Source organism: Bidens hawaiensis, unplaced genomic scaffold (assembly GCF_021521415.1).
Source record: "Bidens hawaiensis isolate Kalapana, Puna unplaced genomic scaffold, B.hawaiensis_p1.1 tig00001960_1, whole genome shotgun sequence".
In the NCBI taxonomy this organism is placed as follows: domain Eukaryota; kingdom Viridiplantae; phylum Streptophyta; class Magnoliopsida; order Asterales; family Asteraceae; genus Bidens; species Bidens hawaiensis.
Window position 1 is genome coordinate 2,460,271 of NW_027491108.1, and position 13,192 is coordinate 2,473,462.

Below are 13,192 nucleotides of genomic sequence, written 5' to 3' on the forward strand. Positions count from 1 at the left end.
TAAAAAGAGAGGCAAAATGGTAACCAAACTGATAGTCTCACAAAAAAAAGTAAAAAATAAAAAAAAGGAAGAAAATGTGAATCCATTCTATACTGTTCAATTTCCTATAATGAGTCTCTTCTCAGTTCTCGTAACTTCGACCAATACCTCATTATTTAAATACTTTTTCTTCCCCTGTTTTGAGCATTTCCATTGGTTTAAGCCAAGTATCAAATACTTAAAAAACCTACCCAAAAACTTGTCCGTTTTTCCATGAATAAAAGAAACCAATCTAGCACTAGATCTCAAATGACTCACCAATAAAAACACAATGAGTGACATGAGCTCTCTCTCTCTCTCTCTCTCTCTCTCTCTCTACATATACAAACACACGCTGACACACATATATGAATGTATGTACACACACACACACACACTTCTCTCTAGTGAAAAAAAAATGGCAGCTAGCTCAGCTTCCAAATGGGTTTATCTAGTTTGCATTTCATTGCTATTATGCAGTGAACTTAATCAATGCATTGTGACTTATGACAAGAAATCTCTGATAATCAATGGCCAAAGAAGAATCCTCTTCTCTGGTTCTATACATTATCCAAGAAGCACTCCTCAAGTAACCTCTCTCTGTGTTCTTCACATTTCCCTCAAATTTAATCCATTTTTTTATAATAATAATAACTGAATGCAGATGTGGGAAGATCTTATTCAAAAAGCTAAAGATGGAGGGTTGGATGCCATTGACACATATGTTTTTTGGAATGTGCATGAGCCTTCACCTGGCATTGTACACTATTCTTCTTTCATATCTTTTTTCTGTTTTTATATATTTTTTTATAAATAATGATGTTATTTTGGTTAACTTTTGGGTTGATTTTATGTTTTTGTAGTATAACTTTGAAGGAAGATATGATTTGGTTCGGTTTGTAAAGCTGGTTCAGAAAGCTGGAATGTATATGCATCTAAGAATTGGGCCATTTGTTTGTGCAGAGTGGAATTTTGGGTCATTTGATTTAGAAACACTTTGATTTATGCATTTTTTTGTATTTCTTTTTCTGGGTTTGTTTGTGATTTTAATAGTTATTTTGATGTTTTTAAAGGGGTTTTCCTGTTTGGTTGAAGTATGTTCCTGGAATCAGCTTCAGAACTGATAATGAACCTTTCAAGGTATAAATTTTATCTCAAATCCTCTGTTTTCTTGCACTCAAATCCTCATCTTTGATGAGCATTGAGTCTTGGTCCGGTTAAAAAATTGTCAGGTTTTGCGTTGTCAACTTTAATCCGTTTAGTTAAACATGTCGAGTTCAGGTTGACCTATTTAACGTGACCAAATTAACAGGTTGACAGTCATCCAGATTAAAATTTAAACAAAAGATACATATTTATAAGGTTAACATGTTGAATTAAACAAGTTGACAGGTCAACCCGTTTAAAAGTAAAATAAAATATATATTTTGTAAGGTTATCCCGTTTAACTCATTTACAACTTAATTATATCCCAGTTACACTATTAAGTATGTTCGGCTAAGAGTTCCGCGCTCTTGGATAAAAGCATAAAGATTATCGTCTTAAAATGTATATGGTTGGTGGATGCAGATGGCAATGCAAAAGTTCACCACAAAAATAGTGGAGATCATGAAGGATGAAATGTTGTTTGAATCTCAAGGGGGCCCTATTATCCTCTCTCAGGTTTCTTATGCTTTCTTTTCATTATCAACAATTCATTTCTTTTTAAATGATTAACCAGTTTTACAACAATTGTATATATGGCAATATGCTTTTAAAATATTTTTCTGGTAAATGGGACAGATAGAGAATGAATATGGGGCAGACACTAAAGGATATGGGGCAGCTGGTCATGCTTACATGACATGGGCAGCTAAAATGGCTGTTGGTTTAGACACAGGTGTCCCTTGGGTTATGTGCAAACAAGATGATGCTCCGGATCCTATTGTATGTACTTTTCTTATTTATTGCCCATCAAAAGGGTCCATTTTTATATAAGATCGAAAAGTTCGGTTTGGGTTGATCAGAAACGCTTTTTGTTTAAATTAAAATATGTATTTTAAATAACTAGTATGTCAAATTTAATTACATAATAAATGTTACTTAATGATAATCTTGACATTCACAATTTTATCACTTTGGGCAACTTTAAACCCATTTGTCACGGGTCGTTTTGTGCTTATTTCCATGATGTATTCGTATGTAAAACGGGTCCAAATTACCACATTTGGTAAACTAGCTTGAGTGTCAATAACAATGTAACTAATGTTAAAGATTTCTGATTTTGTTAGATAAATACTTGCAACGGGTTCTACTGTGATTATTTCTCACCAAATAACAAAGAAACCAAACCCACAATGTGGACCGAGGCCTGGAGTGGTTGGTAAGTCAAACTTCAAACAACAATTTTGACTTTCAAAGCCAAAATCATGTTTATGGAAACTTGTTACAAATTTGAACTCTATCAATTAAGGTTCTCGAATTTTGGTGGACCGTTACCTCATCGGCCAGTTCAAGATTTGGCCTTTGCGGTGGCCCGGTTCATTCAAAAGGGGGGCTCGTTCACGAATTATTACATGGTTAGCATTTTATTTAAAATTTAAATAGAAACTGGATTAAAGTTCTTTAAAGAATTAAATATTGTTTTATTGTAAAAATAGTATCATGGAGGAACGAACTTTGGAAGGACAGCCGGAGGCCCTTTCATTACTACTAGCTACGACTATGATGCTCCTATAGATGAATACGGTACTAAAATTACTTACTCTTTAATAAAATCACGCGTTACTTAAAAACGGTTAATTGAATAAACAATTAGAAGAGTAGAACTTTGTTGAGTGAAACATACTTTTAAAGTTCGTTTATTTGATAAAGCATACTATTATAAGTAACTAATTTATCTTTTTACTAGCCAATTTTATCGTTAACTAACCCATCTGACTCGTTATTTTTGTCATGTATGTGATCCGCTCTAAAGTTCTTATATTTATATGCACAGGTTTGGTTAGGCAACCGAAATATGATCACCTAAAGGAGCTTCATAAAGCCATTAAATTATGCGAGGGAGCTATCGTTTCAGCCGATCCCACTTTCATTTCTTTAGGATCCTATGAACAGGTTTTGTTAAATAAAATTATTTATTAGAAGAGAGATTCACACAGAAAGTATACATAGTATAAAATTGAGTACATAATTGGAGTTTTGTACTTTAAAGCAAGGTATATGATAAAGTGACCACTAGTTCACATGTCTTCCATTCACTTGAACATAATTGCTATATTGTGAAATATCAAATATCTAGAAGTAAAAACATTTTAGCAACAACACACACATACCTGCAAACTATGGGTGTAATAAAGCTGATCGTGAGCTACTCGTGATGAGCTTGCAAAAAGATCACATCATCTGAACTTGAACGACCTAAAGCCCGGCTTGTTTAATAAACTAGGCTCGCTAGCCTAAGTCTGCTTATTAGATGACCATATGAAATATATTGAATATACGTAACAATCGTTGTCACTAAATACAAAGTTATGATAAGAATAACTAAATAACATGTATTGTGTCATATACTTGTATGATCCTAGTTAAAGCTTAGATGAGTTCAGCTCAGCTTGGCTCGATTCGACTCCATACGATTGCATTCATATTATTGTGATGTGTGACTAAATCATATCCCAATGTTCAAATCTTATAGGCCCATGTATTTTCTTCAACAATAGGTGGTTGTGCTGCTTTTCTAGCCAAATCATATTAATTCATCCGCAACCGCTATATTCAGAAACAAGCGTTATGATCTACCACCATGGTCCATCAGCATTCTTCCTGATTGCAAAAATGTTGCCTTTAACACTGCCCAGGTAATTAGCACAACTAATATTGCATAAGGAACGAGCACGGAAACCAAATTTCTAATAACCTTTTTTTGCTGTTTTAAGGTTGGGTCCAAAACATCAGTTGTTAGTTGGTTGCCAACAAATGTTAACAAACTTGATTGGCAAACGTTTAATGAAGATGTTTCATCTGTGGATTCTGATTCAAAGATGACGGTTTTCGGGCTGTTGGATCAGTTGAGTGTAACTAGGGATGCAAGTGATTACCTTTAGTATTCAACGAGGTGAGGAAAGTTGTACGTTGTGCATTACAGGTTGTACGTTGTGCAGTAGAGCTTGTAACTTATGTCTATGACCTTGGTTTGTAGTGTTGTGATAAACCCATCCGAATTACATGGGGATAGTGTTCCGACCATAACCGTTCAGTCCGAAGGCCATGCTTTACATGTTTTCATCAACAACGAGCTCGGAGGTACAACTCTGATAAGCACCTTAGGTGGCAATTGTTGACATGACCTGAAGCACCCACACAAAAAATAATTAGGTTTTGAGTTATATTTAACCCGTTTAATAAAAGGATAGCGTTTAATAAAAGGTTTTGTATTATATTTAACCCCATAAGCCCATAAAAGATAACCTTTTAGTCTGCAATCAATAATATATTTTTGGTGGGCTATTTGTTTGTTTTAACAGGCCCTTTTTAGCCTAACCAACTTTTGTCCCCCGCGTTAATCTGTCAATGGTTCAGGCCGACTTGTTTAATTAAACAAGTTGACCTACTTACCATTAGTGACCCGGTTAGCCTATTTTTTACAACTGTCCAACTCGATTAACACGTTTACAACTTGATTACTACACATCAACCCATTTGACACGTTCAAGGAAATGGGTAATGGGTCGTGTACATATTACGTGATTTTAACTTATTATTATTATTTGTCACAAAATCAACAGGTTCAGAATTTGGTAATCAAGAAAGTAGGAAAATAAGATTTACAGGAAACGCCAACTTACGGGCAGGAATGAATAAGATTCAACTCCTTAGTGTTGCTGTCGGGTTACAAGTGAGTCATTTAATTTAAGTTATGCCTATTTAGGAGCAAATATGTATATAAGTGGTGTAAATGATCAGTCAAGCAACCCAGACCGTCTTGCTAAAAGCTCGAGCCTAAAATGGAGCTAATTTAAGAAACGAGCTCGAGCATGAGCTTCATACGTGGAACTTCATTTCTAAATTCTAATTACATTGATTTAATTTTCTAAACATGTCTAAATTGTTTGATTCTTTATGAACAAGAACAACGGGCCACGCTTCGAGCTATCAAAAACAGGAGTTTTAGGACCCGTTGTGTTGCATGGCGTAGGTCACGATTCGTGGGATATAACCCATCAGAAGTGGTCATACCAGGTGTGTTTCATTTCAAAATTAGCCGGTTTGACCTTCAATTCTAGCGCAAGTCATTTTCGTCTTTTTGATATTTGGATATGTTTTAACAGATTGGCTTGAAAGGCGAATCCAAAAACCTAGCATCACCAACAGGAATGCCATCAGTAGAGTGGACAGAATTGTCGTTATCAGGACAGATACATAGGCCACTTACATGGTACAAGGTACGGTTGTTATGCAAAAGAAATGATTGGGTCTGTTGGACGGGCTTTGACTGGTCAAAGGGATATCCTTTTTGAAGATTAAAACGAGCTGGTTGGATTTGCAAACACTTTTTTATGATTTTTTACTGAAGGGTTTTTCTAACCACACGCTAGTCTATTTTCTTTTTACATCTTAATCTACTAATATTTATTATAGTTGACCGTAAGAACCAATAAGAGAAGAAAATCTAACCCACTTTAATAAAGGAACTTATTTTTTTAGATGACTCATCTTGACCATCAACATATTTACGGGTTCAACCCATTTGACATAAATATGATCCAAAACGACCCATTTGCAAGAAAGATTTCTCGTTATTCACTCACAAATTGTAGCGTTTTGTTTTGCATTTCTTTATGAAAGATGCATTAATCACTTGAAACTTTGTGAACATTTTAGGCTTATTTCGATGCACCAGAAGGCGAGGACCCTTTGGCTATTGATATGATTAGTATGGGAAAGGGTCAAGTATGGATCAATGGTGAGAGCTTAGGAAGATATTGGATCATTAACGCAAAGGGTAGTTGTTTCCGATTGCAACTATGCTGGAACTTTTCGACCCGTCAAGTGTCAAACTCAATGCGGAGAACCGACTCAACGATGGTATACTTTACACTCTAAACCATAGTTGGGTAACTTGCCAAAATGGATAGTTTTTGGAACGGGTTGGTGGAACGGGTTTCAACAAAGAAAACAGTTATCTTCCAAAACTTTTATTTTGTTTTACAAATATCATATATGATTATAGAAGTTATATTATTTTATTTTTTTTATATATAGGTACCACATTCCTCGATCTTGGTTAAAACCGACCCAAAACTCGATAGTTGTTTTTGAGGAAATAGGTGGTGATGCATCAGCCATTTCTATTATGAGAAGATCATTAAGGTGAGAAGTGCATATAGAAGGATGTTACTTGTTGCCGGGTTGATCAAGAACTCTAACTAGCATAAGAAGTCGAATAACATATGATTTTTTTTTTGGAAATGTACAACTAATGTCATTATTTAACTATCATGGTGTACGTTCAAAAGTATTTTAACTTTATAAGTAATGAAATGATCACACAATGAAAGCATAAGACTTTTTAGGTAGTGATTGTTATAGATGAATGGAAGGTGAAATGTAATAAGCCATTCCAAAGGAATGGAAAAAAACATGTTTGGTTACTATGCATGAATGGAATGGATCATTCCAAATGGAATGAAACTCCTTCCATTTTAGAATTTTCATTCCTTTGAAAGGTATGGGTGTTTTTTTTTTCATTCCTTCAAGAAATGAAAAAGTCAAAAAGTCAACATCATTATTACTATTATAAAATTATAATTATATTATTATTATTATGGGTTAAGTTATGATATGAAGTATAGTTTTTGTAGGAATGATATTAAGTAATCTTGTCCATTAATTTTGAATATGGAGGGTTGAGATTAGTTTAGGAGAAAATCAAGTGTGAAAGAAGGGGGAGGGTATAAAAAGAATAACACATTTGTTGACTTTTTCTTTCCACATGTAAGGTACATGCCAAATTTCTCTATCATTTTAAAACGTTCATAACTTTTTTACGACGTTTTTATTGAAAAACAAATTCACCATAATAACGAGTGTTTTTTATCTTTCATATGAGTACCATATTGTAATATAAAATTAAAAAAAATTAGTGGGTTTTATACAAATTGTGTTTTATCAAATTGTGTTTTACAAAATTGTGTTATACAATAGTATTTTTCATTGTGTTTTTTCCATTGTATTTTTTACATTGTGTCATACAATTGTGTTTTTTATTGTGTTTTTTTCATTGTGTTTTTTACATTGTGTTTCTCATAGTGTTTTCCATTGTGTTTTTCCAGACTTTTCCGGCGAGGTGGTGGCGGTGGGTGACGGTTGTGGTGGCTGTGGGCAGTGGAGTGGTGGTGGTTGTAGAGAATAAATATGTAATTGGGTTTTATGTAAGTGGGTTTTTTAAATTAATGTAAGTGTGTTTTTGAAATTAAATTAAATGGGGTTTGATATTTAAGTGTTAGACTAAAATACTCTCCTTCCTAGTTTTCTTAGAAAAATCAAACTTCTTATTTGAACCTAACCCATTATTATAGTTATTATATTATCATTATCGTTTTGTATAATAACTATTATTATATTAGAACTATTACTACATTATCAATATATTTTATTTTTAAATTAAATGAGTTAACATTTCACAACGCATATACAGTTTAACGATCTCGTTGCAGCACGAGGTCCTAAAAATACTTATTATGAATATTCATTTATTATTGATATTATTTATTTATTTTTTATTATTATTACTAATAAAAATATTAATAATGATAAAGTAATTAATCATTTCATTTTTACATGGTAACCAAACATGACAATGGAATGGTAATAATCCATTTCATTCCTTTCTCTATTCTATTACCACGTCCATTCCATTCCCTCATCTATTCCATTACCCCGTACAAAACATACCCTTATATAAATGCTCTAATAATCTCATCTCTCAAGTTTTGTGGAGTCTACATCCAACAATGTTGTATTTAACATTCAATATCTTGACACCTAAAAGTATATTCAACTAACAATGAAAGATTAAATTATAAATTCAAATATATTTTTTTTTCAAAAAACCAATATCAATATAAAAATCAAAAGAACCATTACAAGAAGCAAATGCTAGAGTCATACAAGAAGCAAAGGCCCAATTCAAATATATAATATAGTTGGTTTTGCTTCCATTAGAAACTAGAGAAAACTAATTATTTGCTGATGGTTGTAAATGACTTTTTGCAATCGAAATTACACAAAAATACTCGTGGAAAAACTTAGTTTGCGACCGCTTTGCAACCAGAGGTGTGGTACCTTGCGAGCATACAAAGTAGCCCGATAGGTAAGGAATGGTACCCGAAGGAGTGTGCTCGGACTCCCTTTTGATTGAGAAATACCTCCTGAACTATTTAATGAGCGTTTTGAGAATGCATACTTTGCACCACTTTTTATTGTCATATACGTGACCGTCTTTTAATGACCAACTAGGATTTAGGACCCTGCACATCGCGACGGGACCATTAAACCGAACAAAAGAAACAAATTTAAAAACGTTAAACCATGAAAGCTCTGCAAGTTGACTCGAAAATAGCTTGTATCGGGTTATGGCATCGAAACTAAACAAAATAACTAAATCTATAAATACCAATATACAACCAATTATCATATGTAGAACCACAAAAACCGACACGTTACATCTGCGAACCGATGTAAATTCGGTTAGTATTGGTGGTAGCAGCACAAATTCTTAAGCATAAATTAGTAAGGAAAAAAACATATTTTAAAAGCGCGGTATCAAACTTGTAACAATGGGATATCGTTAAAAGTTCAAGATATTATACTACTTGTAATAATATAATACAATAAAACATTAACATGCACTAGGGATGGTACCGTCATACCAGTACCGATCCTGAAAATTTGAATTATTTGGTACCGGTACATGTATCAGTTCGGTGCCGGTATGGTACCGTATTTCATGCAAAATTCGGGAAAAACCGGTACCATACCGGTATTGATACCGAAAACTAAAAAGTTAATGCCGATTCGGTACCGACGGTGCCAAATTAGTACCAGTCCGGTAACACCGAAAACACTCATCCCTAACATGTACAATTGGACAAATAAATCTATATCTTTTAGACTTACCATATGTGGTTTAGGGATGAGCTTTTTTTTTTTCCTGAATATCGGTACCATACTGGTACTGTATCAATACCGTCCCGACCGATCGTAAGCAGTATCGGTATCTGTATTTCTTTTTCTTAAATTCGGTAACGGTAAAAAACGGTATTGGTACCGGTACTTTGCGTTAAAAATCGGTATTGGTACCGAATTTGTATAAGATATATATTTAGAGGATTTCTAGGGATCTTTATTAAAATTTTAAAAGTATCACATATAAATAACAATATCACATATTGTAGTTACCCTGTTTTTCTGAATTTTAAGCAACTTAGTTTGATCATAATCGTTATTTAAAATGTCAGTTTACTTTTTTTTTCCTTGAAAACCTAGTACCGATCAAACGGTTAGGATTTATGAATCCTCATTCAAGATTATATTGTATCTTCATCACCATTATGGTTTTGTAAGTTTATGGCATTCTATGAATTTGGCTTTGTTATGGTTTTTTCAACTTAGTTTGGTCATGGTTTTGTAAGAGTTTTATAAAAATCTTGTCGCTTGTGATTTTCTTATAACAGCAAGTCAAATAAGTTCAAGAAATTAATGATAATCAACGATATATAACAATTTAAAACATTTTATTTTTGCTGCTAAAAATATAAAACGCCATTTCGGACTCGTTAAATGCTAAAAAAAGATAAAATATTAAAGTGGTATCAAAGCAAGTAAACTACCGAGATGCCGATACCGTTACCGGTACTGTAGCGGAACAGAACCGATATATTCGGTACGGTGTTCGGTTCCTACTTTTTCTCAATTTTGGTATCGGTACTTTCAGTATCGATACCGATATGGTACTGACAGTGTACTGATTTCATCCCTGATGTGATTTGTATAAATTTGATTTATTGTACATAATTAAAATATATCTAGCCATTTAAGTTAAACTAATAAATTGAATTAACAACTTGTATAGATTATAAATATATCTTATCATTAACTAATATCTAACCATTTAAGTTAAACTAATTAAATTGAATTAATAACTTATATAGTTTATAAATATATCTTTTAATTAATTAATTAAAATTTTTTTAACGGTCAACAAATCCTCCAAATTAGCTACCGGCTAAATTTACATCATCGGGATACACTCGTCTTTCGATTCGGGAAAACTCTCATCTAAGCTCAACGCCCGTGAACACTCGCCCGAAAGCACAATGTGTGGTGAGATAAAACTCGTTCAGTTTAAGGATCCACAACTAGTGAAGGCCGCATACTTGCCTAATCTTTCATCATCACCTAGTGCCATCGAAACTAAATGCTTGGGGCAAGAATCGGGAACTTGGGTCACATAGTATAACAGGTCTTTTCTTTACCACTCCATCACCCGCCCATAGACTATTATTAATGAATATTACTTAGCAACTAATTAATTAAAAAAGTGCATTTATGATAAAGAAAGGCTATTATTGGAAAACCCCATAAATATTTAAACTTACAATAATAAATATAATAATAGTAACCGAAGAACACAAACCTCTTTGATCGTCTGCATGTCCGGCGGAAGTCGTCCTCAGTCCATGGCCACTGGAAAAACCCTAGACTCTTATTTCGTCAAATGCATTCGTAAATCCATTCAACGTATCAACAATTTTAACTAACTTATATTTTCCCCAAATTATTATTATTATTATTATTTTCTAACCAATTTCTGTTTCCGGTGAAATCAGCCGGCGACTGCGTGTACATGCGATCGCCTGAGCCGTCGAACCGGCCGTACATAGCGAAGGTGAAGAGGATCGAATCGGACGACAGAGGAAGTGAGGTGAATGTCCACGTGCAGTGGTATTACTGGCCGGAGGAAACAACCGGTGGCCGGAAACGGTATCACGGAAGTAAAGAGGTGTTTATTTCCGATCATCATGATGTCCAGAGTGCTGATACGATTCAAGGCAAGTGTACGGTGCACTCCTTCAGGAGTTATTTGAAGCTCGCGGCGGTTGAAAACGACGATTTTTATTGTCGTTTTGAGTATGTTTCGTCCACCGGAGAGTTTTATCCGAATAGAGCAGTTGTGTATGTGACTACTGTTAACTAACTAATACTTTTAGGTTGTTAATTAGTTGCTAAATTGGTTATTTTTTTAATTTAGGTATTGCAAGTGTGAGATGCCTTATAATCCTGATGATTTGATGATTCAATGTGAGAGCTGCAAAGATTGGTAATTTTCGTTATTTTATTACTGTTAATTTCATTTCTTATGTGTGTTTTTTTTAATCTTTTAAGTTAAGTTGAGTTTCTTGATGTTTATTGAATTCATGCTAATGTTGAATGCGTATTGAGTTGAAGTTGACCTAAATTTGAGCCTTTTTCGGTTGCTTTTATTGTGTTTGATAAACAGCGTTTTCTGTAACCGTGTTGACTTGGTGTTATTTGCTGAAAACCAAACTTAGAATTTCACTCTTTTCACACAACGTGAAATGTTTGATGCTAGCAAAACAATATTTCACAAAACGTTAGGTTAGTTAGAAACTCGAAACGTAGTATTTGCATCCTTGTGTATATCTGAAATCCTGATATGCTCTTCTTAGACTCTGCTTTAGTTGTTATTAGGATGGTTAGTATTATTTTAATGATTAGATTGGTCTTAGTGTTGCTTTATTAGTAAGATTGGCATTATTTTAGGTTAAGAACAAGAATCATATTTCAGATATTATTTTGAGTTTACTTTGTTGGTATAACATTTTTGAAGTATAATGGTAATTTTGCTTTTTAGAATCTAACACTTTTTTTGGTTCAGGTTTCATCCTGCTTGTATAGGTATGACCGCAGAAGAGGTTAAAGGAATGGAACACTTTTTCTGTCAAAACTGTCTCCAAAATTCTCATGCTATTCCCACACATTCAGCCATGAAGGTGTTTTTCATTCTCAATACTATTTAAACTTATTATATTTTTCATTTATATGTGAGTTGCTTATCGTGCCTTGAATGATAATATCTCATGGCACTAGTATATTCAACACCATTAGGCTTTACTCTTTAGTGTTTAATACATGAACATAAACATAACAAAAATGACTAAAATCTTGCAAGTCCGTTCATTAAAACTAGTGGCATAATGTATGTGAAAGTCAACGAATATTTGACTTTTTTGCATTCCACCCAAACATTAAAACTAGTTATAGGCCACCCAAGTATGTATCTTGTTTCCTTTTCACCAGTTTTGACCACAAGCATGTCAAATGACGAAAATGGCTTTGAAGTTTTGTTTTGTTTTTTAAATAAAACCGTAACTTTGTTAACCTATGACCAAACACCTCGCCAAATTTCATTATGGGACATGTTTTTTTTTTCCTGCTGAAATTGGTATAACCGAAACGGGATACATAAACTTAATCTGATTTCATTGAACTTAACTATATGTTCTTATCCTCTAATTGATGACAGAAGAAAAGTTGGTGAAAATCTTAGTGACATAAAAGGGCCATTTGTTAATTAGCTATAAATAGCGAGTCATAAACGTAATATTACCTTACTAGCCTCTATGAAAATTAAAAATGGTAAATAGTCAAAGGCCACATTACTTATATTTATGACAATTTTGAAGATTGAGATTTGGTATCTAAATATTGTGCCATTTAATGGTTTTGTATGAATAATAATTGAAGAACCCAAGGGAACAATAATCAATTAAAAATTAAAAAAGAATGTATAGAATACTAGTGTTGTATAATTATCCAAGTATATACCTACTATTCTAAAACTCATAATTTACCAAAATGGATCGAAAAAAGTTATAATTTAGACAAAATTGATATACTGCCATCGAGAATATGCTAATATTTTTAATATTTGCTGCTATATTTTTACTTTTTGAAAAATTGATGTCTATGATCGTGTTATTTATAGGTGGCGTCAAAGCGCGGTCGAAGCTGAATAGGTGATGCAGAAGTTTTAACAAAGAAAGAATAGGGTGTTAACATGGAGAGAAACTATGGTTTATATATGTCAAATTTTGTGCCTACACTTATG

General features: G+C 33.3%; 1 protein-coding gene and 1 pseudogene across 2 annotated transcripts; both read left to right on the top strand.

Annotated features, from left to right (window-relative positions):
• The first annotated feature begins 435 nt into the window (after positions 1 to 435).
• LOC143600841 (beta-galactosidase 3-like) lies at positions 436 to 6,383 on the top strand (annotated as a pseudogene). Its single transcript, XR_013147554.1, has 18 exons — positions 436 to 607; positions 683 to 778; positions 882 to 994; positions 1,092 to 1,158; positions 1,588 to 1,680; positions 1,801 to 1,944; positions 2,289 to 2,380; positions 2,471 to 2,576; positions 2,658 to 2,745; positions 2,996 to 3,114; positions 3,695 to 3,857; positions 3,936 to 4,114; positions 4,199 to 4,302; positions 4,785 to 4,894; positions 5,128 to 5,238; positions 5,328 to 5,441; positions 5,881 to 6,084; positions 6,262 to 6,383. The product of XR_013147554.1 is annotated as a beta-galactosidase 3-like (transcript).
• Positions 6,384 to 10,704: 4,321 nt separating this feature from the next.
• Positions 10,705 to 13,096, top strand: LOC143602194 (chromatin remodeling protein SHL-like). Its single transcript, XM_077079396.1, has 5 exons — positions 10,705 to 10,800; positions 10,890 to 11,235; positions 11,312 to 11,380; positions 11,960 to 12,074; positions 13,070 to 13,096. Exons 1-5 carry the CDS (start codon positions 10,713 to 10,715, stop codon positions 13,094 to 13,096), a joined length of 645 nt encoding a protein of 214 aa, XP_076935511.1. The 5' UTR covers positions 10,705 to 10,712.
• The last annotated feature ends 96 nt before the right edge of the window (positions 13,097 to 13,192 follow it).

What these genes read in the sequence shown, in the direction of transcription:
- LOC143602194 (XM_077079396.1), top strand. Translation starts at nt 10,713, where the DNA reads ATGTCCGGCGGAAGTCGTCCTCAGTCCATGGCCACTGGAAAAACCCTA. An exon ending in CATTCGTAAATCCATTCAAC is followed by an intron (nt 10,801 to 10,889) that starts GTATCAACAATT and finishes CGGTGAAATCAG; the next exon opens with CCGGCGACTGCGTGTACATG. An exon ending in TGTGAGAGCTGCAAAGATTG is followed by an intron (nt 11,381 to 11,959) that starts GTAATTTTCGTT and finishes TTTTTGGTTCAG; the next exon opens with GTTTCATCCTGCTTGTATAG.